The 23029-nt window shown below is 36.1% G+C and overlaps 3 protein-coding genes across 3 annotated transcripts; all 3 read left to right on the forward strand.

Annotated features, from left to right (window-relative positions):
* The first annotated feature begins 650 nt into the window (after window positions 1-650).
* LOC118267799 (xanthine dehydrogenase-like) lies at window positions 651-9754 on the forward strand. The gene is made up of 17 exons (XM_050694320.1): window positions 651-810; window positions 1571-1725; window positions 2073-2233; window positions 2518-2894; window positions 2985-3205; window positions 3385-3487; window positions 3618-3745; window positions 4204-4491; window positions 4826-4987; window positions 5066-5194; window positions 5276-5760; window positions 5879-6062; window positions 6151-6346; window positions 6422-7188; window positions 7259-7448; window positions 9138-9251; window positions 9601-9754. The coding sequence occupies exons 1-17, from the start codon at window positions 768-770 to the stop codon at window positions 9669-9671; spliced, it is 3774 nt and encodes a 1257-aa protein (XP_050550277.1). The 5' UTR covers window positions 651-767; the 3' UTR covers window positions 9672-9754.
* Window positions 9755-10012: 258 nt separating this feature from the next.
* On the forward strand, window positions 10013-16720 carry LOC118267951 (uncharacterized). Its single transcript, XM_050694317.1, has 17 exons — window positions 10013-10100; window positions 10427-10581; window positions 10977-11137; window positions 11226-11605; window positions 11683-11903; window positions 11974-12076; window positions 12156-12283; window positions 12360-12662; window positions 12742-12903; window positions 12986-13114; window positions 13182-13666; window positions 13744-13927; window positions 14190-14385; window positions 14513-15279; window positions 15551-15740; window positions 15852-15965; window positions 16306-16720. Exons 1-17 carry the CDS (start codon window positions 10058-10060, stop codon window positions 16374-16376), a joined length of 3792 nt encoding a protein of 1263 aa, XP_050550274.1. The 5' UTR covers window positions 10013-10057; the 3' UTR covers window positions 16377-16720.
* Window positions 16721-21072: 4352 nt separating this feature from the next.
* On the forward strand, window positions 21073-22088 carry LOC126910805 (xanthine dehydrogenase/oxidase-like). The gene is made up of 4 exons (XM_050694505.1): window positions 21073-21115; window positions 21255-21409; window positions 21596-21741; window positions 21839-22088. The coding sequence occupies exons 1-4, from the start codon at window positions 21073-21075 to the stop codon at window positions 22086-22088; spliced, it is 594 nt and encodes a 197-aa protein (XP_050550462.1).
* Window positions 22089-23029: the final 941 nt, after the last annotated feature.

The following is a 23029-nucleotide window of genomic DNA, read 5'->3' on the forward strand; positions in this document are numbered from 1 at the left end:
TGACCAATGACTCTGTTTCAGCATTGTTTCTCAGAGTAGTCCGTTAGGAAATGGCGGCCTCATGTAATTTTTTTAAATGTTTTGTAAGCCTATTTATCTACTTACAAAAACAAATTCATTATTTCATTTCAATATTGTCTTGTGCTAAAAGTCATAGAAAAAATAATAATCTAGCAAATGTATTTATGGTGCCATGCTATGGCCTTCACGACTTTCATCCCCATCATAAGTGTGGGAGAACCAGGCTTCGGCACGAAAGGGCTGGCTCGACCGGTGTACAGGAAACCGACGTGAAACAACGCTTGTGCTGTGTTTCGTTATATGAGTAGGAATAGCGGAAACCCAATCACCCGCTTCCCAATCCCCGATTCCCCAACAACCCTTAAATCCCTAACCCCCAAATGCCGACAACGTATTTATAACTTCTGTAATATTTCGGGTGTCCATGAGCGGTGCCGCTTGCTCACCATCAGGTGTTCCGTCTGCTCGTTTGCCGACCTATACCATTAAAAGGCAGAAAGTTATTATAAAAATAATTAGGTATTTGTTAAACGTTGTGCGTGACATATGGAATGTACGTACTTAATGTTATTTTAAATGATTATCTACGGTAGTAAACAAAGATGTTTTACCATAAATAATGTTTATATTATAATATTTACACGATGAATTAATTTTGAAAGTCATTGTTCATACAGATCTATATATTATCTTACGGCCAGAAGTCTGTTTATTACTGGGAGGAGAGTCGCTGTGGGCAGTCGACAATGAATAAAATAAAATTCAAAGTTAATGGCATCGAACATTCTGGTAAGTAAATATTAAAAATATAATTACCAATAATACGTATTTATTTCAGAATCGTGACTAGTTAGGTACTGCATTCTACTCTTTCTCATGGCCTTTCCCTTATAAGGGGGGAGGTGACAATGAGGTTTAACCAGATTTGGGTAAACGTCAGTATTTTACATGGAGAGATTTCCTTATTCCTATAAGATAACAAAATAAAGGCACTTATTATTTTTTTTGGTAATGATGGCTAAACTTATTGAAGGAGTAATCATTATATAAGAATAGATGTAAACTATAATCATTTTTACAAAGGAGCTTATTTTTGAATCCAATTCCGATTGATTGACATTGTCCTTGTAAAGTTTCGTACTCTTGAGTTGCAACACGTTAGTGTATTGCTTCTGTATTACTTGGATATTAAATAAACTATATGGTGTTGAGTTTGGTTTTATATTCTGTACTCTGGATGGTATTTTAACAGCTATAATTGGGGTTGTATAGTTTTGACATTGAATAATTTATTGAAATCATATTCCATATAATTGTTCTGCGTGGAGGACCAAGGGGGAGGCCTTTGTTCAGCAGTGGACGTCTCTCGGCTGATGATGATGATATTGCATTGACATTGAGATTGGTTTCAAAAGTAAGCGTCCAGGTCGTATCCGTTCACTGCTAGACGTTAGACTTCAGTACTAAGTTATTTACAACTTTTCGTATTCAACCATCGACCGCCATTATATTTTTGCTCACATTGTAACTCCAAAATGTTTATCTCCAGTGGGATGCGACGTGAGTTCAGACGTGATGCTGCTGGACTACCTGAGGGACCACATCGGCCTCCGCGGTACCAAGTACATGTGTCGGGAAGGTGGCTGTGGGGGGTGCGTGGTCAGCGCTTCCTCACCGTCATCAGAACCGTATGCTATAAACTCGGTAATTATTGAACTGTCTTCAATGGAATGACACACTATTATATACATACTATTAATAGATGGTGTGCTTTAATTCACCGAAATTATTGACTGATTGGACACAACTGTCCATAAGTCCCATGTAAATAAGTGGTCTAATCAAACATCAGGTACAATTCGGATTCAAATAATCGAAAAGCCTAATATTGCACTGCTAATCTCTTGATTCAAACTTGGCATACCAACTTCAGCAATTTTGTAACCACTTGAAAAATAAGATAATCAAGCAACCCTATTAGCTTACTTAAACAAAGCAGTTAAAATAAAATAACTTCACAGTAATATTTAATTTTATACTTTATCTCTTAGTGCTTAAAACCAGTAACAGCATGTCATGGTTGGGAGATCACTACCATTGAAGGGCTAGGTAACAGGAACAAAGGCTACCATGAGCTCCAAACGACACTGGCAGAGAAGAATGGCTCCCAATGTGGCTACTGCTCACCATCCTGGGTTATGGCGATGAACAGGTAAAGCCAACATAAGACTACGGACGTAATGTTATTATTATTATTATACAACTTATTAAATAAGTTGCCATATGAACAAATACCCAAAATTATGTTATTTCTTAGTCTGTTTATTCTAGAGTTATCTATCAACGAACACTTGTACAAACATCCGTCACTTCATAAAATTATTTAATTGAAATAACTTGTTTATGTCCTCTTTGTGCTTGACTTCCATCTCTTGTACCCTAGTACCGCTGTAGTTTGTCTTATGAAGCTTGTACAGCTTTATTCTACAATTGCAGTCTGCTTGAAGAAAATCCAAATATCACGATGCTGGAAATTGAAAAATCTCTAAGCAGTCAGACTTGCCGCTGCACTGGCTACAGACCTATCCTAGAAGCCTTCAAGAGTTTTGCTTCAGATGCCCCCAGGCAAATCAAAATCATGGACATAGAAGACCTTAAAATCTGCAAGAAAACTGGAGGGACTTGTAACAAGAGTCACTGTGAAGATAGTGAATGGTGCTTTGTAGACCAAGAAGCTGATAATGATGTCATTGAAATTCAACTGAAAGATGACAGAATTTGGTTTCGAGTTCAAAGAGTCAAAGATATATTCAAAATATTGAAGAGAGAAGGCGATAGTTCTTATATGCTTCTAAGTGGGAACACAGCGAGAGGTAAGTATCAAATATTATGGATGTTAATAATAGCATTAAGTTATTAATTAAAATACAAGGATGGGGACTAATTTATAAATGTTATTACAGGAGTATATCCCATAGATGAATACCCTCGTATCATCATAGACATAAGTGGAGTTCAGGAGCTGAAAGGCTACTCGCTTGACCAGAACCTGATCGTGAACGCTGGGACCACTCTCACGGAGTTCTTGCAGATACTGAAGACTGTAGCTAAAGAAGAATACTTTGGATATCTGCAGAAGATTTACGATCACATTGAAAAAGTTGCTCACATTCCTGTTAGAAATGCAAGTAGAAATACATTTTTTACGTAGTTTTCTATTTATTCAAACTAAAAGTTACTCCAACAAAATCTCTTAACAGAAGTTTGCTTTGCATTTGGCCTGTTTTGTAATTTAGATCTGACTTATTTGAATAGCTAGGAGTCCCGAGAGCTTCCCGGCTGACATGTATAATGTATTTGTAGGTGGCGACGATCGCAGGCAACCTTATGATGAAGAACCAACACAACGGGTTCCCATCAGACATTTTCTTGCTTTTGGAAATGATTGGGGCACAAGTTACTATACGTAAGTAGACGAAATATTATTGTAGTTTATTTGTAAGTTCTTGGTTGAAGAGTATTATAATGAATTATGTAGGATAATATAGTATGTAGGATGATAATAAAGGATTTGACAAATAGTGTTTTTATTGCAGAGAAGAGTCTGTTGATAAAGAAAACGCTGACAATGCAAGAGTTCCTCAAAACGAACATGAGAGGGTATGTCCTACGTAACGTGATGTTACCACCTCTTAATGAGAGTCACCGTATCTTCACTTACAAGGTGAGTTTGTTTCAAATATTATTTTAAAGTCGTTGCTCTTTCCAAGTGTAAAGCCGTAAACATTTTCTAAGTTTTGAAACTTCAATTAGATTTTTGAAGCATCACCAATAAAGTGTAACTAATTAAATAAATACTTCGAATTCGTGAAACATTGAAAGATAATACGCGCGTAGTTATAATGCCTAGAAGGCAAACATAGTAATGTTAATATCTAGTAACTTTATGAGATCTTTTGAATGCTCAAAAGAATATTAAATTAAACATAACTGATATAGTAATTCTGAATTCTGTTGAATACAAGTTGTTACTAGAAACAGACAGTGAAAGAAGCTTGACTATATTCTTAAGTATCATTGAAATATTTAATATCAAATTAAATATGACAAGTAATGATTTTGAGTCTTAAAATTAGATATTGTGCTTTCTTGTTATTTGAATAAATGATGTTCATTTTACAGATAATGCCTCGAGCTGAGAATGCTCGCGCTATGGTTAATGCGGGATTTTTGTACAAGTTGACGAGTGACAACGTGGTACAAAGTGCGAGGATAGTGTTTGGAGGTCTTTCGCCTAAATTCGTCCGCGCTACTGCCACGGAACAGTTCTTAGTTAAAAAGAAGCTGTTCACTAATGAGACCTTAACATCAGCCCTCAAGATCATGGAGCAGGAGCTGATAGTTGAAGAGAGTCCTCCAGATCCTACAGTGGAGTATAGGAAGAAGGCAGCCCTGGGGTTATTTTATAAAGTAAAGTACATTTTGAATATGATTTTTTCAATAAGCTAATTTATATTTGTCCGAGTAGCGTGAAGTATTCAAATAAGTGGTGACAATATTTCTTAGCATTGATGAAATAGCCGAAATTTTAATATTTTATAATGGATAGTTAATAAAAATAATGAACAAATTGAGTAGAATAACTATGATGTTATCGTTTAAATTAGTTTTTTTAGGAAGTATAGGTACCCAGTGATATAGTCCAAACATTGTTTTAAATATGTATTAAAATATTTCTACTTCGTTGATTTGCCAAAAGTGTATGGATTATTGAGAAAAATCTGATCTATTTCCAACTCCACAGGGTCTTCTAGCGCTGTCGCCTGAAACGAACCTGAATACTCGCTACAAGTCGGGAGCGACGAACTTGCACGATGAGCGTCCAGTCTCCAGAGCTGCGCAAGTGTTTGATACCAACACCACGGTCTGGCCCATTAACAAACCTATAACAAAAGTGGAAGCAGTGGTAAATATCGCCATCAATCAGATTTTTATTAGTCTTCTCTTTTCTCGTTACTTCTAAATATTATATTTTGTTATGTAGATACAATGTGCGGGAGAAGCTTTCTACACTGAAGACTTGCCTCAATATCCTGATGAAGTATACTGTGCCTTGGCTTTGACTACAGTTGCGCTTGGAGATATCGTTTCTATCGATGCCAGTAAAGCGTTGGTAAGGTTCCAATGTCTTGTATGTTTTTATTATGAGAATATATGAATGAAAGTGTGTACTAAAATAATGAAATGTCTTTAGGCCTACCCAGGAGTAATAGCTGTCTACACAGCAGACGATATACCAGGAATAAACTCCTTCACTCCACCTGACTCATTTTTGTATTCAGCTAACGAAGAAGTATTAGCACAGGGCACAGTCAAATACTTTAATCAGCCAATGGCTATAGTGGTAGCTGAGACTCGTTATATCGCTGACAGAGCTGCGAAATTAGTAACAGCTACGTATGCTAATGTCAAAGAACCACTACTAGATATAAAACAGACTATAAACGACTCTAGTAGAAGTACAAAATATACGAATGTAGCTTCAACAGACACTGGCACAGATGTGGCAGAAGTCATAAAAGGATTTAATGAGATCCATGCCCAGTATCATTACGTCATGGAAACCGTGACCACTGTTGTGAAGCCGTCGGATGAAGGGCTGGATGTCTACTGTTCTACGCAGTGGATGGAAGGAGTACAATTGATGATATCGAGAGCTTTGAATTTGAGTCAAAACCAGTATGTATTACTATTGTTTCATTACTCTCAAATGACTGCCTTAATTAGTTTTCTCGTATGTTATAAATTAATCATAAAGAAAAATATTTTCTAAATATGTTTTTTTTTTCATTACAAGGGTTGACGTGCACACCCGTCGTTGCGGAGGAGCTTATGGTTTGAAACTATCTCGTAGTACTCAAGGAGCTATAGCTGCTGCTCTCACAGTACTGAAACTGAATAGACCATGTCGATTTATTCAGTCATTGACTACTAACACGAGAGCCTTGGGTAAGAGGTTGCCAGCCTGTTCAGATTTTGAGGTAAGTTCGTCATTGTATCGAGTATAGTTGAAACTTGAAAGGTTATACATTAGATGTTTAAATGTAATACAATTACTGATTCTATTAGGCGGGAGTAAACAGTTCCGGAGTAATACAATACATTAACTACAATGTATATGAAGACAACGGATACAAGACAAACGAACAATTTACTCAACTTGGCGTGGGCCAATTCAACAATGCCTACAATAGGGCGCGTTGGAATTATACAAGCTATGATAGTATCACTGATACTGCCAAGAATACATGGGCAAGAGCACCAGGTCTGTATTTACATTAGTAATGATTTGTTTTGGTAAAAAATATTGTATAGTAATAAATATAATTTCAATTTAAAGGCACTCTGGAACATGTTGCGATGGCCGAACTGGTGTTGGAACAAATAGCTTACGAAATGAACCTAGATCCTTTAGACGTCAGGCTAGCTAATTTAGATACACAATACGCCAGTGACATCAAAGAAATGGTTGATTATTTAATGATACAAGCGGATTATCCTAAAAGACGTGAAGCAGTGAATAAATTTAACACTGAAAACCGATGGAAGAAACGGGGTCTAAGGTTCGCTCTTTTGCGGTGGACACCTGTGGGAGGCATAAATCTTTATATTAATTTATCAGTATATCGTGGAGATGGTTCCGTGGTTATCACGCATGGTGCCATAGAAATGGGACAAGGAATCAATACTAAGGCGATTCAAATTGCAGCTTACTTGCTGAACATTCCTGTAGAGAAAATTATAGTGAAGGAGAATAACACTGTGATAGCACCAAACTGTTCCTTGTCTGGAGGAAGTATTATGAATCAGAATGTTATATTGGGAGTAAAACGAGCTTGTCAACAACTACTCGAAAGATTAAAGCCAGTAAGAGATACTATGGATAATCCTACATGGGAAGAACTGATAACTAAAGCGTATAATAGTAACGTGGATTTGCAAGCTCATGGATTTACAAGAACCGATGAGGAGTATCCTTTCCCAGTGTATGGAGTAACGTTAGCTGAAGTAGAAGTAGACATATTAACTGGCCAGTCTGAGTTACTGAGAGTAGATCTTTACGAAGATGCTGGACAGAGCGTTAGTCCAGAAATCGATATTGGTCAAGTAAGTTCGTAGCTTTACACACTTATATTTGTTTTGTACCAAATACTTTATTGATTTTATATTTCTTTAGGTGGAAGGTGCTTTCATGATGGGTGTGGGATACTGGACTTCTGAGCAGCTAATATATTCTCCGACTGGAGAACTCCTCACAGACAGGTCGTGGAACTACTACGTGCCTCTGTGTAGAGATATACCTCGAGATTGGAGGGTCTACTTCAGGAAGAATTCTTATAGTTCGGATACTGTTTTTGGGTCTAAGTGTAAGTATAATTCAATGGAATTTAATATGGCATTTCCAATGGTGAAATTGGGTAGGAAAAGCTGAAGTAGTTCAATAATTTAGTAAATTGTACTTGCAAGCCAAAACATTGTCAGGGGTCCCTTAATAAATTATTGCATTTTATTTAGGACATTAGCATGAGGCATCGCGATTGTGTATAAATGGTAATTGGCTGGCCATTGTCTACGAGGGCTTTGGGAATTTATGTCCTTGGGTAGCTGTTATCATTGCCCTCCATTAACCAACTGCTACTTCGTTCTTAATTTATAATGGAGCTACATTAGAAATTTATTTTTATCTCTCCTTCATTTATATTATTTCTTTGTTGACATCAACTTAATTAACTAACTTAATTATATTTCTGCTATAATTAGTGTTTGATTTATAAGGGTAGTTCTTCGAAATTTGATTCTTCGACTGATTCATATGGCCAAAATTTTATTCCACTTTAAGATCTGTAACACGTGTTCATATGAAAATAGGTATACCAAATAATACGTTATTATATTATATTTGGATGAGGGACTCGTTTTTAAAAAATAGTTTTCGAGATATCGACGTTCGCATATTTTCTGCCCAGATGAATCAGAAATTGTTACAGATGAATCTGTTGAACAATTGAAAATTGTAAGTAAATGAGCTCTGTATTTCACGTTCTTTTAATTTCTTGTTAGCATACCATTTTCGAGTACTTTCGCACAGAGAAATCACGAGCATTCATCATCACGCTTGCTCAGGGCGGATTAGCAATTTCAGACTCATATTAATTACATTCCTCAAAAAAAAAGTTTTTAAATTATAGCTATAACATTTATAGCTAAGTTAATTTAAAAATAAGACTAGTAAAAAAATGGACAATGCAACAAGAGCATTATTTTATGATTCATGTGCGGTTTTGACCATACGAATCAGGCACAGATGAATCAGGATTTTGCTTACAATCATGCATAACTCATCGTATATACAGACTTCATTCTTATCATTTTTCTACACGAATGTATAACCAAAAAGCTTCACACGAAACATAGATTGAAGTTTTAAAACTGTAAAGTAAATTTTATAAAATAGGCATTGTAATCAGGATGCCATGTAAACCAAACACAGATGAATCAGATATTTACCTTAGTAACACCTGGATCTAAGCCAACCAGCCGCACGTCCGCCTCCTATCTTGTCCGTTGCACGCCTGGTTTCCCTCCGCACAGGAAGCCAGACTCTCATTATTAATACCCGACCAAGTATGGTCATTCGTAGCTTACGCCATATTAATCAGTATTATACGCCGGACACTTCTTATTTATTTATTTATAATCATACTAACATAGTTATAACGAATGCATATATTTTTTTGAAGAGGACAACTCATCTCCTTTCGATGTAATTATAATTTATATTGAAGTATCAAAGGGAAAATGCGAAATCGACTACTTTGTTCCGGAAAATGGCAAACGGACACGCCATATGAATCAGAAGAACAAGCTTTAAAAAAAATTATGTAGTACCTAGACTGCAATTATTTAAAAAATGTTATTTGTCCTAGTAACTGATATAGCTAAACTATACTAAAAAAAATATTATATGCTGTTTTGTTAGTTGGTTTCATAAATATTCCCATAGACATCGAAAATTTTGTCTCTGAAGAACTACCCATAATCTAATTTTGGTGCAGGTATCGGTGAGCCACCAATTTGTATGGCGGTGGTAGTGGCTCTGGCTATGCGGGAAGCTATCGTCGCAGCCCGATTGGAGGCAGGCATTCCTACCACAGAGTGGTTCCAAGAACGTGAGTATAATACCTGGAGTAAAGTATGGGATCGCACACTTGATTCAGATATTTTTTAATTAATCATTTTGTAAGTCAAATGCTGAAGAAAATATTGTGAAAATTTTAATACATAATAGGAGATCCCCAACAACAACCCTAAATTCCTAACCCCCAAAAAGCCGGCAAAGCACTTGTACGCCTCTGGTGTTTCAAGTGTCCATGGGCGGCGGCGATTGCTTACCATCAGGTGATACGTCCACCTATGTCGGCGTGTTTCACAAAAAATGGAGATGGATATTGTGATTTTTTTAATGTCTTTATAATTTATTTTCTTTTTTTTGTACATGTTTATTCTTTTGTTTTACAGAGGGACCCTACACTGTGGAACGAAACTTGCTGCTCTCGTCCACTAATGTAGCTGATTTTAAGTTTAATTGAAGAATATAAATATTTTACATGACACTTGCAATAATACGTATTTTAATTTCTTTAAATAAATTGAGTAATGTGGGTTCAAATAACGAGATGTTTTATTTTCCCCTTAATAAAGTTTGAATGAAAGAGAAAGTGTATGAAATGCATTGCAGTTTTAAGTTTAAATAGACGCTAATGACCTAAACATTATGTTTTATATTGTCCTAATTGACGTAATGTAATGAAAATAAAACTTTAATGTAATTTTAACTTTAATGTTTAATTTATCGACAACGATTACATATCCAGTTCACACTAGAAGTGTAACTATTTACTATTTATTATACTGGTATATTAAATATAGTGCTATTGTTTGGTAACAATTTGGTGAAGCTGGTCGACAGACAGACATGGGGAAGATATCGTTTAAAATCAATGGATTACCGTACTCAGGTAGAGTTTTGCAGTTTTATAATAGCGAGTTCATATAATGTTTATAAATTCATCTTATAGTGCATCAATTGATCTGAAATGCTATCAGTATTGCTCTACGTTGTGAATTGTGATATAAATCTTATTTCATATATTATACCGGAGCTGCGGACTACCGGGATTACCGGGGCTCCACATAAAAATTAGTGTTCTCAATTGTTACTGGTACATCCTAACAATTGTTACTGGTTTCATTATTGGAAATTGGCAAAGCTATTCTCATTTTTACGAAGCTATAATCCTTTCCTTTCTACCCTTTAAAACATTGGTGAATATTGATCCACTAGTGGGATGCGAGGTGAGCTCGGACGTGACGCTGCTGGACTACTTGCGGCTGCACGCGGGGCTGCGCGGCACCAAGTACATGTGCCGCGAGGGTGGCTGCGGAGCCTGCATCGTCAGCGTGCACCAACCTGCCGGCACATCTTATGCTGTCAACTCGGTCAGTTTACTAGAATAAGTAAAAAGTTATAATCTCCTTTGTTCGTAGAAATCGCGCTTGCTGTAAAAAATATTTTTGACAATTTCCAAAGTCAAATCGTTTATATCAATTAAATTAATATGAAGTACTGTTGGACTTCAAACAAAATAAAAAGTGTCAGTCTGTCTGTCAGTCCTTTAACAGAACTATTTCCTCATTGCAAGTGTTTATATGGAGAAGAACAAACAAAAATCTCCATGGTTATTAGTGTTCGTATTAGTTGTTATTATTTTTCAGTTTCACTATTTACACAGTTTTTGATCACATTGTTCAGTTGGATTGGATCCAAGTTATATTGACTTTTGAACAGATAACACTCTCAGTTTTGCTAATATAGACGTTATTAATTCTGATAGTGCATGAAACCCGTAACATCATGCCATGGACTGGAGATCACCACCATTGAGGGTTTGGGTAACAGACTGAAGGGCTACCATGAGCTACAGACGACACTGGCGGATGGCCATGGTTCTCAATGTGGGTACTGCTCTCCGGCTTGGGTTATGTCGATGAACAGGTAAGAAAATCAAACAACAGTTAATTGACATACCATAGCTCATGAAAACACGGTAATATACAAATATTTTATTTTATTTTTTGTGCAGTTTACTTCAATCCAACCCTGACATAACAATGTTGGAAATAGAGAAATCACTATCCAGCAACATTTGCCGCTGTACTGGTTATAGACCCATTCTTGAAGCATTCAAAAATTTCGCCTCAGATGCTCCAAGACAAATCAAGCTACCAGATATAGAAGATCTCAAACTCTGTAATAAAACTGGAGAAACATGTGATAAAAGCAATTGTGAAGATAGTGAATGGTGCTTCGTTGATCAACAAGTTGACAAAGATGCTATCATTAAGATCAAGTTGAAGGATAATAGACTTTGGTATCGAGTAAATAAAGTCCAAGATATATTCACGATACTAGGAAAAGAAGGAGACGAGTCTTATATGCTAGTAGCTGGGAATACAGCAAGAGGTTGGTTTGAATATTGATATTCCTCAAGAGTCAGATTTCTTTTATATTTCGTAACTAATACAACAATTATGTTATAGGAGTTTACCCCGTAGACGAGCCTCCTCAGGTCCTCATAGACATAAGTGGAGTCCAGGAGCTGAAAGGCTACACACTCGACCAAAACTTGATTGTGAACGCTGGGACAACACTCACGGAGTTCTTACAGATACTGAAAACTGTTTCTAAAGAAGAATACTTTGGCTATCTACAGAAGATCTATGATCATGTTGAGAAAGTTGCTCATGTTGCTGTGAGAAATGTAGGTTTTTAACAAGAAACTAGAGACAAAACAAAACCAACATGAAATGTTAATGGTAATATATTTGCAGGTGGCATCGATTGCAGGGAACTTAATGATTAAGAATCAGCACAACTGGTTCGCTTCGGACATCTACTTACTATTAGAAACAATTGGAGCTCAAGTAACAATACGTTAGTGTTCCATATTATAAACGTTTGTTCTTATTACCTTCTTATTTAACTTATTAAATATACATTTTATTTCATTTAGAGAACAATATGAGTGCAAAGCAAACGGTGACGATGCAACAGTTTCTGAAAGTTAATATGAGAGGATATGTCATTTGGAACATCATGATGCCACCGTTGTGTAACAGCAAGCGTCTGGTTACGTTTAAGGTAATCTTACAAGGTTCCTGTAGATACGTTATATGTGTTTATTCTGTAATATTACTTTGTTTTACTGTTTTTACAGGTTATGCCTCGCTCTGAGAATTCCCATGCTTTTGTAAACGCGGGCTTTTTGTATAATTTATCAACTGATAATGTTGTCAAGTCTGCAAGGATAGTCTTTGGAGCACTTTCTCCAACAAATGCTAAATCTAACTACAGTCGAGCCTGTGCCACAGAAAATTTCTTGATCGGAAAGAAGCTTTTTACCAACGAAACTCTAACGTCAGCAATTAAAATATTGGAACAGGAATTAGTGGTTGAATATAACCCACCAGATCCTTCGGTCGAGTATAAAAAGAACGTTGCTATTGGTTTATTTTACAAAGTAAGAATTTACCTTTTTAAGCGGTCAAACTAGTGACTTAATGTTGCTTAGTGTTCTGAAAATATCGGTTTATTTACAGGGTTTACTGATACTTTCTCCGGAGACAAACCTTAACACACGATACAAATCTGGAGCTATTACTTTGCGTGATACCCGCCCGGTATCTAAGGCTACACAGGTGTTTGAAACCAACCGCTCAGTGTGGCCGGTGTCGCAACCTATTGCGAAAGTAGAAGCTTTGGTTAGTGAACTTCGTAGGACTTTAATCAGATAGTAGAATCTTGTTATTTATAATTTGTAAATAATTTTTATTTTTTTTATAGATTCAATGTGCAGGAGAGGCTTTTTATACTGAAGACTTGCCTAACGTAGCAAATGAGGTTTTTTGTTCTCTAGCACTTAGCACAGTAGGGGTGGGTGACATCGTGTCCATCGACGCAAGCGAAGCCTTGGTAAGAGTACGTACTTGTATTTAATAAGAGTTGACAATTCAATCTTAACACTCAAACTTTCTTGCAGGCGTATCCTGGAGTGATAGCTTTCTACACAGCTAAAGATATCCCGGGGATTAATTCTTTTACGCCATTAGACTCATTTTTATATACAAAACCTGAAGAAATATTAGCATCAACTTCAGTGAAGTATTTTAATCAGCCAATCGGTATAGTAGTAGCTGAAACCCGTTATATTGCTGATAGAGCTGCTAAATTAGTGAAAGCAACATACACAAATGTTAGAGAACCAGTCTTAGATATAAGACAGACTATAGGTGATGCAAGTAGGAGTACTCTATTCACTCAAATAGAAGCTACTGAAAGAGGCACAGATGAAGTAAGAGTGATTAAAGGAGCTAATTCAATTTATGCTCAATCCCATTTTACTATGGAAACCATGACAGCTGTGGTTTTACCTTCTGATGAGGGCCTTAATGTATATTGTGCAACGCAGTGGATGGAAGGAGTACAGTTGATGGTTGCACGGGCTTTAAACATGCAGCAAAATAGGTAAGTTACCATTTTAAAATTAAAACAAAGAAATAGAAAATTTTACTTTGAATGTAATCGTAATATTTTTACGGCAGGGTTGATGTGCACACTCGACGTATTGGCGGAGGCTACGGTTTAAAATTATCCCGTTGTATCCAAGGTGCCATTGCTGCTGCACTGACTGTGAAGAAACTCAACAGACCTTGTCGATTCATCCAGTCGTTGACTACTACCACAAGAGCCGTAGGCAAGAGACTGCCTTGCTATTCAGACTTTGAGGTAATTTTAATCTGAGATCTTGTAATCTGAGCTAAATTTTGTGAACAAGAATGCCGATGCCCGCGAATGACCAATAAAACGAGGTTAAGGATGCTTTCTCACCAGAGATGTGCTATGTTACGTTGCTGTGGATGCGTTTAGCTTCCATCAATATCCATTGGTACACATAGCTTAGCACTGGTGGAAATGGACTCAGCTAAGCTTAAAGTAAGTAGTAGTAAAATTTTCGATATTTATACAATTTTAAAACTCATGTTTTCAGGCTGGTGTGAACAGTTCTGGAGAAATTCAATACATTAATTCTAGGTTGTTTGAAGACAATGGATACAAAACAAATGAACTGCTGATTTTGCTTGGTATTGGACAATATAACAACGCTTACAATAAAGCACGGTGGAAGTATACAGGTTTTGATAATATCACGGATACAGCCAAAAATTCATGGATGAGAGCACCAGGCAAGTTGAATATTTATTAACAGATAAGTAAGAAATATCCACCATTGGATTTAATTTTGAATTTATCTTTATGAAACATCAGACTATGATGATGGTATTAAGATGTATGTATTTTATGACTTGACAGGTACTTTGGAACACATAGCTATGGCTGAACTTGTCATGGAACAAATTTCTTACGAGATGAATCTAGATCCTCTTGATGTCAGGCTAGTCAACTTGGATCCCAAATACAGAAACGATATGAAAGAAATGGTGGACAACATTATTGTACGGTCCGATTATGTCAAAAGGCGAGAAATTGTCAATCAATTTAATGCAGCAAACAGATGGAAAAAGAGAGGTTTAAGATTCTCTTTTCTGCGTTGGTCTCCAGCCGGAGGAGCGAATTATTATATCAATTTGTCAGTATTTCGAGGAGATGGCACTGTAGTTATAACACATGGTGGTATTGAAATGGGACAGGGAATTAATACTAAAGCCGTTCAAGTTGCAGCTTACCTTCTGAAGATTCCTGTTGAGAAAATTATTGTAAAAGAAAACAATACTGTTATAGCTCCCAATTGCTTTTTATCTGGAGGGAGCATTGTTAATTATGACGTTATTGCTGGGGTGTCTAAAGCATGCAAACAACTTTTAAGTAGATTACAACCAATAAGAGATCAAATGGACAATCCTACGTGGGAAGAATTGATTATAAAAGCATACAATGATAACGTGGACTTGCAAGCTCATGGGTTTACGACTACGACCGAGGAGTATCCCTATGATGTTTATGGAGTAGCTTTAGCTGAAGTGGAATTAGATGTGTTGACAGGAGAGTTTGAACTACTGAGAGTGGACCTTTGTGAAGATATCGGACAGAGTGTTAGTCCTGAAATTGATATTGGTCAAGTAAGTGTTTGTTTGTATTATAGCTGTTGTGACTAACGAATAAGTGACTGCACGGTTGGTGCCACACAATGTATAGCGGGTTCGATTCTCGCACAAAGCAACTCTTTGTAGGTGATCTATAAATTGTTGTTTCTACTTTTTAAGGATGCAACTTGAGTAGTTTCAAGCCATACTATTTAATTAAATTTAAATGTTCATAGGTGATTGCGACCTAATTTTATTGCAATTACGCAATAAATAAGTTTTCTTACATAACTCGATTCTGGTTAAGGTGGAAGGAGCATTCATGATGGGTGTGGGCTACTGGACGAGTGAACACATGGTCTACGCTCCAACAGGCGAACTCCTGACCAATCGTACTTGGAACTACCATGTACCACTGGCCAGGGACATTCCTCAGGATTGGAGAATATACTTTAGGAAAAATTCCTACACGGAGGATATTATTTTTGGCACTAAGTGTAAGTTTTAAAAACCTCTATAGATATGCATAAAAATAAAATTGATATCGATAATGATATAATGATTGAATGAATGTATAACTTCAAAACATATATTTTATCGTTTATCAGGTATTGGAGAGCCCCCAATATGCATGGCTGTCGTTGTTGCTTTTGCCTTGAGAGAAGCCATTGTTGCAGCTAGATTAGAGTCGGGAATTCCTACCACACAGTGGTATCAAGAGGGTAATTGTAACACATTTAACATATAGCAAAATAAATTAACCGTATTTTTTTCAGATAAGTGTAACGTTACGCCTTTTATCCCCGATAGGGTAGGCAGAGGTGCACATTACGTAATGTCGCTATACAATGTACACCCACTTTTCACCATTTGTGTTATAAGTCCCATGTAATAGCGGGTGAGTTTATTGCCATATACTGGACACAATTTCAAACTACGAGCTACTGGTCAGAAATTTAGAAAAAAAACATAGTATGTACTAGTTTACCCGACCCGGGAATCGACCTCTTGATTTTTCAGATAACTGTAACCAATATGTACCTTTATTTTATCATTTTACAGATGGTCCGTACACAGTGGAAAGAAATTATTTATTGACATCGACAAATCCTGCAGACTTCAAGTTTAATTAGATGAACATTATAACCTAACTACATACTATCTATACTAACTTAGTTTATTATAAATAGTTGTGTAATTTTGTATAATCTAAATGTAACACAAGTAATTATGTTAAACCAATTAACCAGTTACAAACTTCTTCTATTAATACCAAAATTGTGATAGAGATAGCATTATATTATGTTTACTTAATATATTTTTTTATTTTACTTCCATTATTTAGTACCTCATTTTGTTATCGTCTTAGTAAAGGCGCGAGCACACCGCGGTGCACGGAGTGGCTACGCACTGGATTAAGGTTCGCTTTGTAATAAAATGTAAGTGGTGGTGTCCACAGCAACGGAGAGGCTATGCATGATGAGTTGATGGCGTTATACGATACACCACGAGCACCGACCGAGCGCGTGGCTTGCTGGAATAGGCGGTCCCATAGCTCAACGTAGTCAACGAGTTGCTACGTTTCCACTGTAGTACACAAATACGACTCACGACTATGTACTGCTTGCTCTTATTGCAGCACAGTTTTTAGTGGGTATGCACGTGCCTTCACAGCATGCGTCGCGGTTTGCTCTAGCCTTAACTAAATTATATTCACGTTATAAGTTTAAAAGTACCTTTTGTAGGATAAGCAGATTATGTACAAACAGCACAACTAGTTTCACACGGAAATCTGTAGATGCTTTCATCAGTTCTGAAACTGACAGTAATATAATTTGATCGTCAGTTGAAATATCGTAATTAGACTTATGACAATTGTTTCTGAGAATGTATCTGGCTCCGTGTCTGTGCAGGATATGTTAATTATGTGGTATAATATTGATATTAAGTGTCATTGATTCATCATCCACAAGTCATTATCTTGATTTGCTCATTTTGTATATTAATTAGTTTTGATTCGCGGATTAATCCAACTCTTACGTACTATTTGATTCCATGACGATCAATATAAAATCTGATAACGTTACTTACCAAGAATCATCTTTGTTAATCGCAAATAGTATCTAGTCAAAATATTACATTACCGTTTTCTAATCACGAAAAATGCGAAATATCGCGAAAAGATTTCATTTAAAAACCAACACAGCATTGTGACCGACTTTATTATTTTGATGAATTTGATTTGGACGAAAGACCCGTCTCAAGGTCGACTGGAATTGAAATTTATTTGATTTTCAGCCTCATTGTGAGCAAAACCTAAATGAATCGGGAGTTAGTCTCAGAGGCACGTGATCTCAATCCAATACTAGGACACGACCAAGTTGTAGGTAGTATTTATACTGTTTTATATTACTGTTTTAATTATTTTCCATGAATAAAGGTATTTGTAGGGGCAAGGAAATATTAGCTTCAATTCTTCCGTAGCTGCGGTTCTACCTAGCGGGTTTGCCGGGGCTGCGGCTCGAAAAGCAGCTTCATTTCTTGGAACTCCCATTTTTCATCAAATTGCTTCTCTTTCTCATGATTTGGGTACTTGCTTAACATAACAATTTTCGAAAGTTTTGAAACTCTTGTCATTCCATCTTAAGCCTAAAGAAATAATTCATTTCTATCGCTTTATTTGACCATAATAACCCCCTATAATAAAGTTTATTAAACTGCAGTTTTTATGTCTTCTTATAATGTCAATTAGTTTTCCCCATCGGGGTGCAGTTTGGAGTTTGTTTACAAACAAACACAACGATGTAAACAGGAGTTAGTTTTATGTAAATTTCCGAGAGGGATCGCGTCAAAATGTCACTATAAGTGCCCGGGTCAGTGGGACAATGGTACTTTACATTCGCGGATCTTTTTATGGTTCGCGGATTTAAGATAACAATTGTTTTACGCGGCATAGGATTTAAATGATGGGTTAAATGGTGAACATGAAGTCATGGCGTATCTTATTATTAAAGAAGAAATCATCCTAGAATAATGTGTCTTATATTTAATTACCAGATACTTTAATATTTTGGGTCTGTCTTGAGGTGAGTAATGTGCAGTTTCCATTTGCATAAATAACCAGGACATGAAAGAAAATTATTGAAAATATTGCCAAAGTGGCAACTGGACACAGTGCACGGTATGCAATGCAGTTATCGTTAAAACAAACCATGTATAAAGAAACGGTCCACGCAAGCCAAGAATGCTAAATTAAAATGATCGCATAAAACAAACATCATCCTATTAAAGTTTTATACCTCACGTATTTGGCGGTGTTCTCAGACTACCTTTTTGTGGATAAAAGTAAAACTTTACTCACGTTTACACCCGACTTGCACGCGACTCTAGCATTTATATTGGTGTAATAAAAGCTCTTTTACTGTAAAAGCCACTTAACTGAGAAGTAGAAGCTGAATTAGACTTTATTTAAAAGAGTGAGAGTTGACAATTGCGTTGTTAGAACAGCGAGTAACGTTTAGAGCATTATAATGCGTCGTGTTAGCCGAAGATTCGTTTTAATTCAGTTGGTTAATCTGCTAAGAGATTTGATGATCGCACTTTTATTACTTTTCCTCTATCATCTCTTAATTATAGAGAAACGTTTCATCTCAGGGATATTTGTCAGATAATTGAAAATTAGTTCTGGGAAATAATATGGAGCTGCTTTTGATCTTCGTACTTGCCTGAAGCAATAAGCCATATTTTAAACAAAAGATAATGTATTGTCATTTCTTGGAATGATTCTTGTTCCAGATCTTTTAAGAATTTAAGCTAAATTCGACCTTGGTACAATACTGGATGATTGCTTATTGACTGTTTACATATAAACTGCAGTAACACTCACTCAGACTTACTTACAAGAGATCATTTAAGTCTTTTATGTTCCCATTTACCTTTATAATCCCAACGTTTGACTCCAATATGCACAAACACAGCCCCTGTTAATACTTAATGGGAAATTAACTGAATTAGGGTGCTTTCCCACCAGAGATATGCTACGTAGTTATGCATGATGATGATATGATGTAGTAGCTAAGCTGTGAAACTATGTGACCGTTTCCACTGATACTAAGCTATGTGCTGTGCTTTTCCTGATAGTGCAGATTTTAGAGAAATTTTGCGTGTCTATTAACATGAATTTCTTTGTTAGCTACTTTACATAATTTATAATCGTGAGACTAAAACAACGGTTTACTCACATACTTGAGAAAAGTTCTACTAGTTTCGAGTCACAGAGGGATTCCTTGTCATGAGCGGCGTGTGCGAACACAGCGATGGCCAATTTAGTTAGATAATGAAAATATTTTTTTTAATATGAACTAAAGTGAATTTAGAACAAAAATCCTACTTTACAAGATTCAGATATGAAAACAAAATTTCACCTTAGACCTTGAAAATAAAGTTCAAAATGAAATTTACCTTTTATCTCACAGTTCCCTACTTATAACAAGCTGGTAGACTAACAAGTACTCAGAAACTTATTAAGTTGGAGCCAGAGCTAAATAAATAGCAAGCTCACTTACCCCCGCAGTGTTCCCTAGTCCGAGATACATTTCACGAGTCCCGTGTTAATTGAAATGGAATTATTGTGACCTCTTTACTAAGTACTACAATAGGTACGTGTTACAAAACTTGGAGCTTCATTACCTACTTTAGTGAATTTTAAACTGTCCATTACATGCTAGACATCGATAGTTACCATCTATTGGCGTTTATATTTGGAATTCCACAGGCACTATTCTAGGCCCAACGCTGTTTTTTATTATTGATATTGTATTATAAAACTGTCGTTAATATGTGATTTCTGGTTAATTCTTTGGCATCTATTGTTGTCATAAATTGAGCTGCTTCTTTAGGAATTATCTAAGCAATTTTTCTCTATGCAATTTGAATATTTCTAGCTAGAGTAACAGGGTCAACTGATTGATTAGTTTTGATACAACAATAAAATAACTTGCGTAAAATATGCGTAAGTACAATAATCAAACGGATATCATAACGCTGCCATAGGAGGCAATATGTTTGTGATATTTGTATTAAGAATATATCGACAAGCTTCCGGATTCCACCTTTGTTTTATAAGCCTACGAATATCACTGAAATTCCTTCACGTATATCAGGAATGTCATATCTTTCAAATTCTTGGAAATAACCTTTAATAAATAAATAATAGTTTCTCTCTTGAATTTCATCCCTTTTTCAACCCTCCAAGTTAGTTTCAACCGACCAACTATACAGGCTGCGCACCTCAGGTATGACCTCAGCCTAGTCCCTGAATATTCATATGGAGGCTAAACAAATTCGGAATATTAATGCAACGGCCACTCTCGGACACGGCATCATTAGCATTACTGTCAAATACTTTGCATTCGCTTTGGCAATACTGTTTGAGTATCCATGTTATATGTATATTCGGGGGTTGTAGGACAGATTGTGTGTAGTAAATGTACCGCATTCATTTTAGGGTTTAGTCATTCCTGAACATGTTCCGTGTAACTGTGACTTGTTAATAAATTAAATTTTAAAAGCATAGTTTACCAAAATTAAGTCTGTGTACTGTATGTATGTCTGTATGGAAATATTGACACTGAATTGTCAGTGTCAATATTTCCATACTAATCTACTGACACATAAACGGTTTTAGATATGTAAATTTGTTGATTTCGTTACGTATAAATAAAAATAAAAACATTTATTTTCGTACTGATAACATACAGCTAGCTTACTAGTTTGTGTACAATTGGTATTATTTTAATACAATTCAGTGAAACAAGTCGACACTGGGACATGGACATGATAAAATTTAAAATCAATGGATTACATTTTTCAGGTTAGTACTTAACAAAATGAGTTTTATATTGTGACGTTAAACATTATTTTATTAAACGTTTAGTTGCTTATCCATATTATTATAGATATTAGACCTCTTTCTGGGTAGCTTATGCGCTCTTTTGGCTAATGATTACCAGTGGGATGCGAGGTCAGCTCGGACGTGACGTTGCTGGACTATCTCCGCAACTACCTCCAGCTGCGCGGTACCAAGTACATGTGCCGCGAGGGTGGCTGCGGAGCCTGCATCGTCAGCGTCCACCAACCTGCTGGCACATCTTATGCCGTCAACTCGGTTGGTCAAAATGATATGCTAAAGAACTCAGTAAAAAATCATGTCAAACATGCAAATGTTTTTTTTACTATCCGTCTCATTATTCTAGTATTTACTAGCTTGTTTAATATTTTCGTGGAATAGGAATGTCGAGTTTGATTTTGTAAATTTGAACAAGTTAATTTTAATATAATAATTCTTCGATAGTGCCTGATGTTAGTAACGTCATGCCATGGGCTGGAGATAACCACCATCGAGGGTTTGGGTAACAGACTGCTACAGAAGACACTGGCAGATGAGAACGGTACCCAGTGTGGATACTGTACCCCGGCATGGGTAATGTCGATGTACAGGTTGGTGACATAAGTAATTGAGCTACATATTTTACAAGAAGCTCACTTTAATCTCCATTATGACGTCCTGGAAAATTACAGTTAACATTATTTACAGTCTTCTTCAAGGAAACCCGAACATATCAATGCTGAACGTCGAGAAATCTTTAAGTAGCAATATTTGCCGCTGTACTGGCTACCGGCCGATTCTACAAGCTTTCAAAAAATTCGCCTCAGATGCTCCAAGACAAATTACACTACCAGACATAGAAAATCTCAAACTCTGTAACAAAACTGAAGAAACATGTGATAAAAGTAATTGTGAAGATAGTGAATGGTGCTTCGTTGATCTCCCAGCCGATAAATAAGACAGCGGATTTCAAGTTCAATTAAGGATAAATTCAATATTATAAGGAGTATTAAAAGTAGGAATAACGCGGCAAGAACTATCATAAAATGTCACTATTTAAGATAATTCAATTTGAAGACATTATTGGTATCTGCAATCTTGTTTTCAAAATTAATGCTCCTATTTTAATGGTAATAAGGTTTCATTTTGAAGTATTTCTTGCAGCGGAGACAGTGAGCGCCCTCTCTAGTCTTAGTCACAAGTACATAGTTGTGGCGAGTGCTGCTCGGCAGATATTCCAGTAATGCTGCTGTTATCCTATCTAGTACCAAACTGGCTATAGTGGTAGTGACTGCAATTTCATACTAAAATCAAATTGGGGTTTTCTTAAGATGATTTTTTTTTTGATAGTGTTATTTTGTAATTTCCTATAATTGTGCTCTGTTGCATAAATTATATTATTGGTTCTGTGAGTAGTTTACATTGTACTAGCGACCCGCTCCAGCTTTAAATGGGTGCAATGGTGATATATTATGCATGTATTATACAAATAAACCTGCCTCTTGAATTACTCTATCTATTAAAAACACCACATCAAAATCAGCTGCGTAATTTTAAAGATTTAAGCATACAAAGGGGCATAAGGACAGAGAAAGCGACTTTGTTTTCTAAACTAATATTATAAAGAGGAAAACTTTGTTTGTTTGTTTGTTTGGTTGTAATGAATAGGCTCAAAAACTACTGGACCGATTTTAAAAATTCTTTCACCATTCGAAAGCTACATTATCCACGAGTAACATAGGCTATATTTTATTTTGGAAAAAAGTAGGGTTCCGTAAGATATTTGTATTTTTCGGACACAAACTGAAAAAAATCAACCAAAGAAGTTACTTATTTTGCGTACGCTGCCTAAACTACAAAAGATAGAACCATAAAATGTTATAATTAATTGTAGATCTT

The sequence above is a fragment of the Spodoptera frugiperda genome, chromosome 6, assembly GCF_023101765.2.
Source record: "Spodoptera frugiperda isolate SF20-4 chromosome 6, AGI-APGP_CSIRO_Sfru_2.0, whole genome shotgun sequence".
In the NCBI taxonomy this organism is placed as follows: domain Eukaryota; kingdom Metazoa; phylum Arthropoda; class Insecta; order Lepidoptera; family Noctuidae; genus Spodoptera; species Spodoptera frugiperda.

Coding starts and splice junctions, on each gene's coding strand:
- LOC118267799 (XM_050694320.1), top strand. CDS start 768: ATGAATAAAATAAAATTCAAAGTTAATGGCATCGAACATTCTG. Junction 811..1,570: donor TAATGGCATCGAACATTCTG/GTAAGTAAATAT, acceptor GTTTATCTCCAG/TGGGATGCGACGTGAGTTCA. Junction 1,726..2,072: donor AACCGTATGCTATAAACTCG/GTAATTATTGAA, acceptor TTTATCTCTTAG/TGCTTAAAACCAGTAACAGC.
- LOC118267951 (XM_050694317.1), top strand. CDS start 10,058: ATGGGGAAGATATCGTTTAAAATCAATGGATTACCGTACTCAG. Junction 13,928..14,189: donor CTTGCTATTCAGACTTTGAG/GTAATTTTAATC, acceptor TCATGTTTTCAG/GCTGGTGTGAACAGTTCTGG. Junction 14,386..14,512: donor TTCATGGATGAGAGCACCAG/GCAAGTTGAATA, acceptor ATGACTTGACAG/GTACTTTGGAACACATAGCT.
- LOC126910805 (XM_050694505.1), top strand. CDS start 21,073: ATGGACATGATAAAATTTAAAATCAATGGATTACATTTTTCAG. Junction 21,116..21,254: donor CAATGGATTACATTTTTCAG/GTTAGTACTTAA, acceptor AATGATTACCAG/TGGGATGCGAGGTCAGCTCG. Junction 21,742..21,838: donor TGGGTAATGTCGATGTACAG/GTTGGTGACATA, acceptor CATTATTTACAG/TCTTCTTCAAGGAAACCCGA.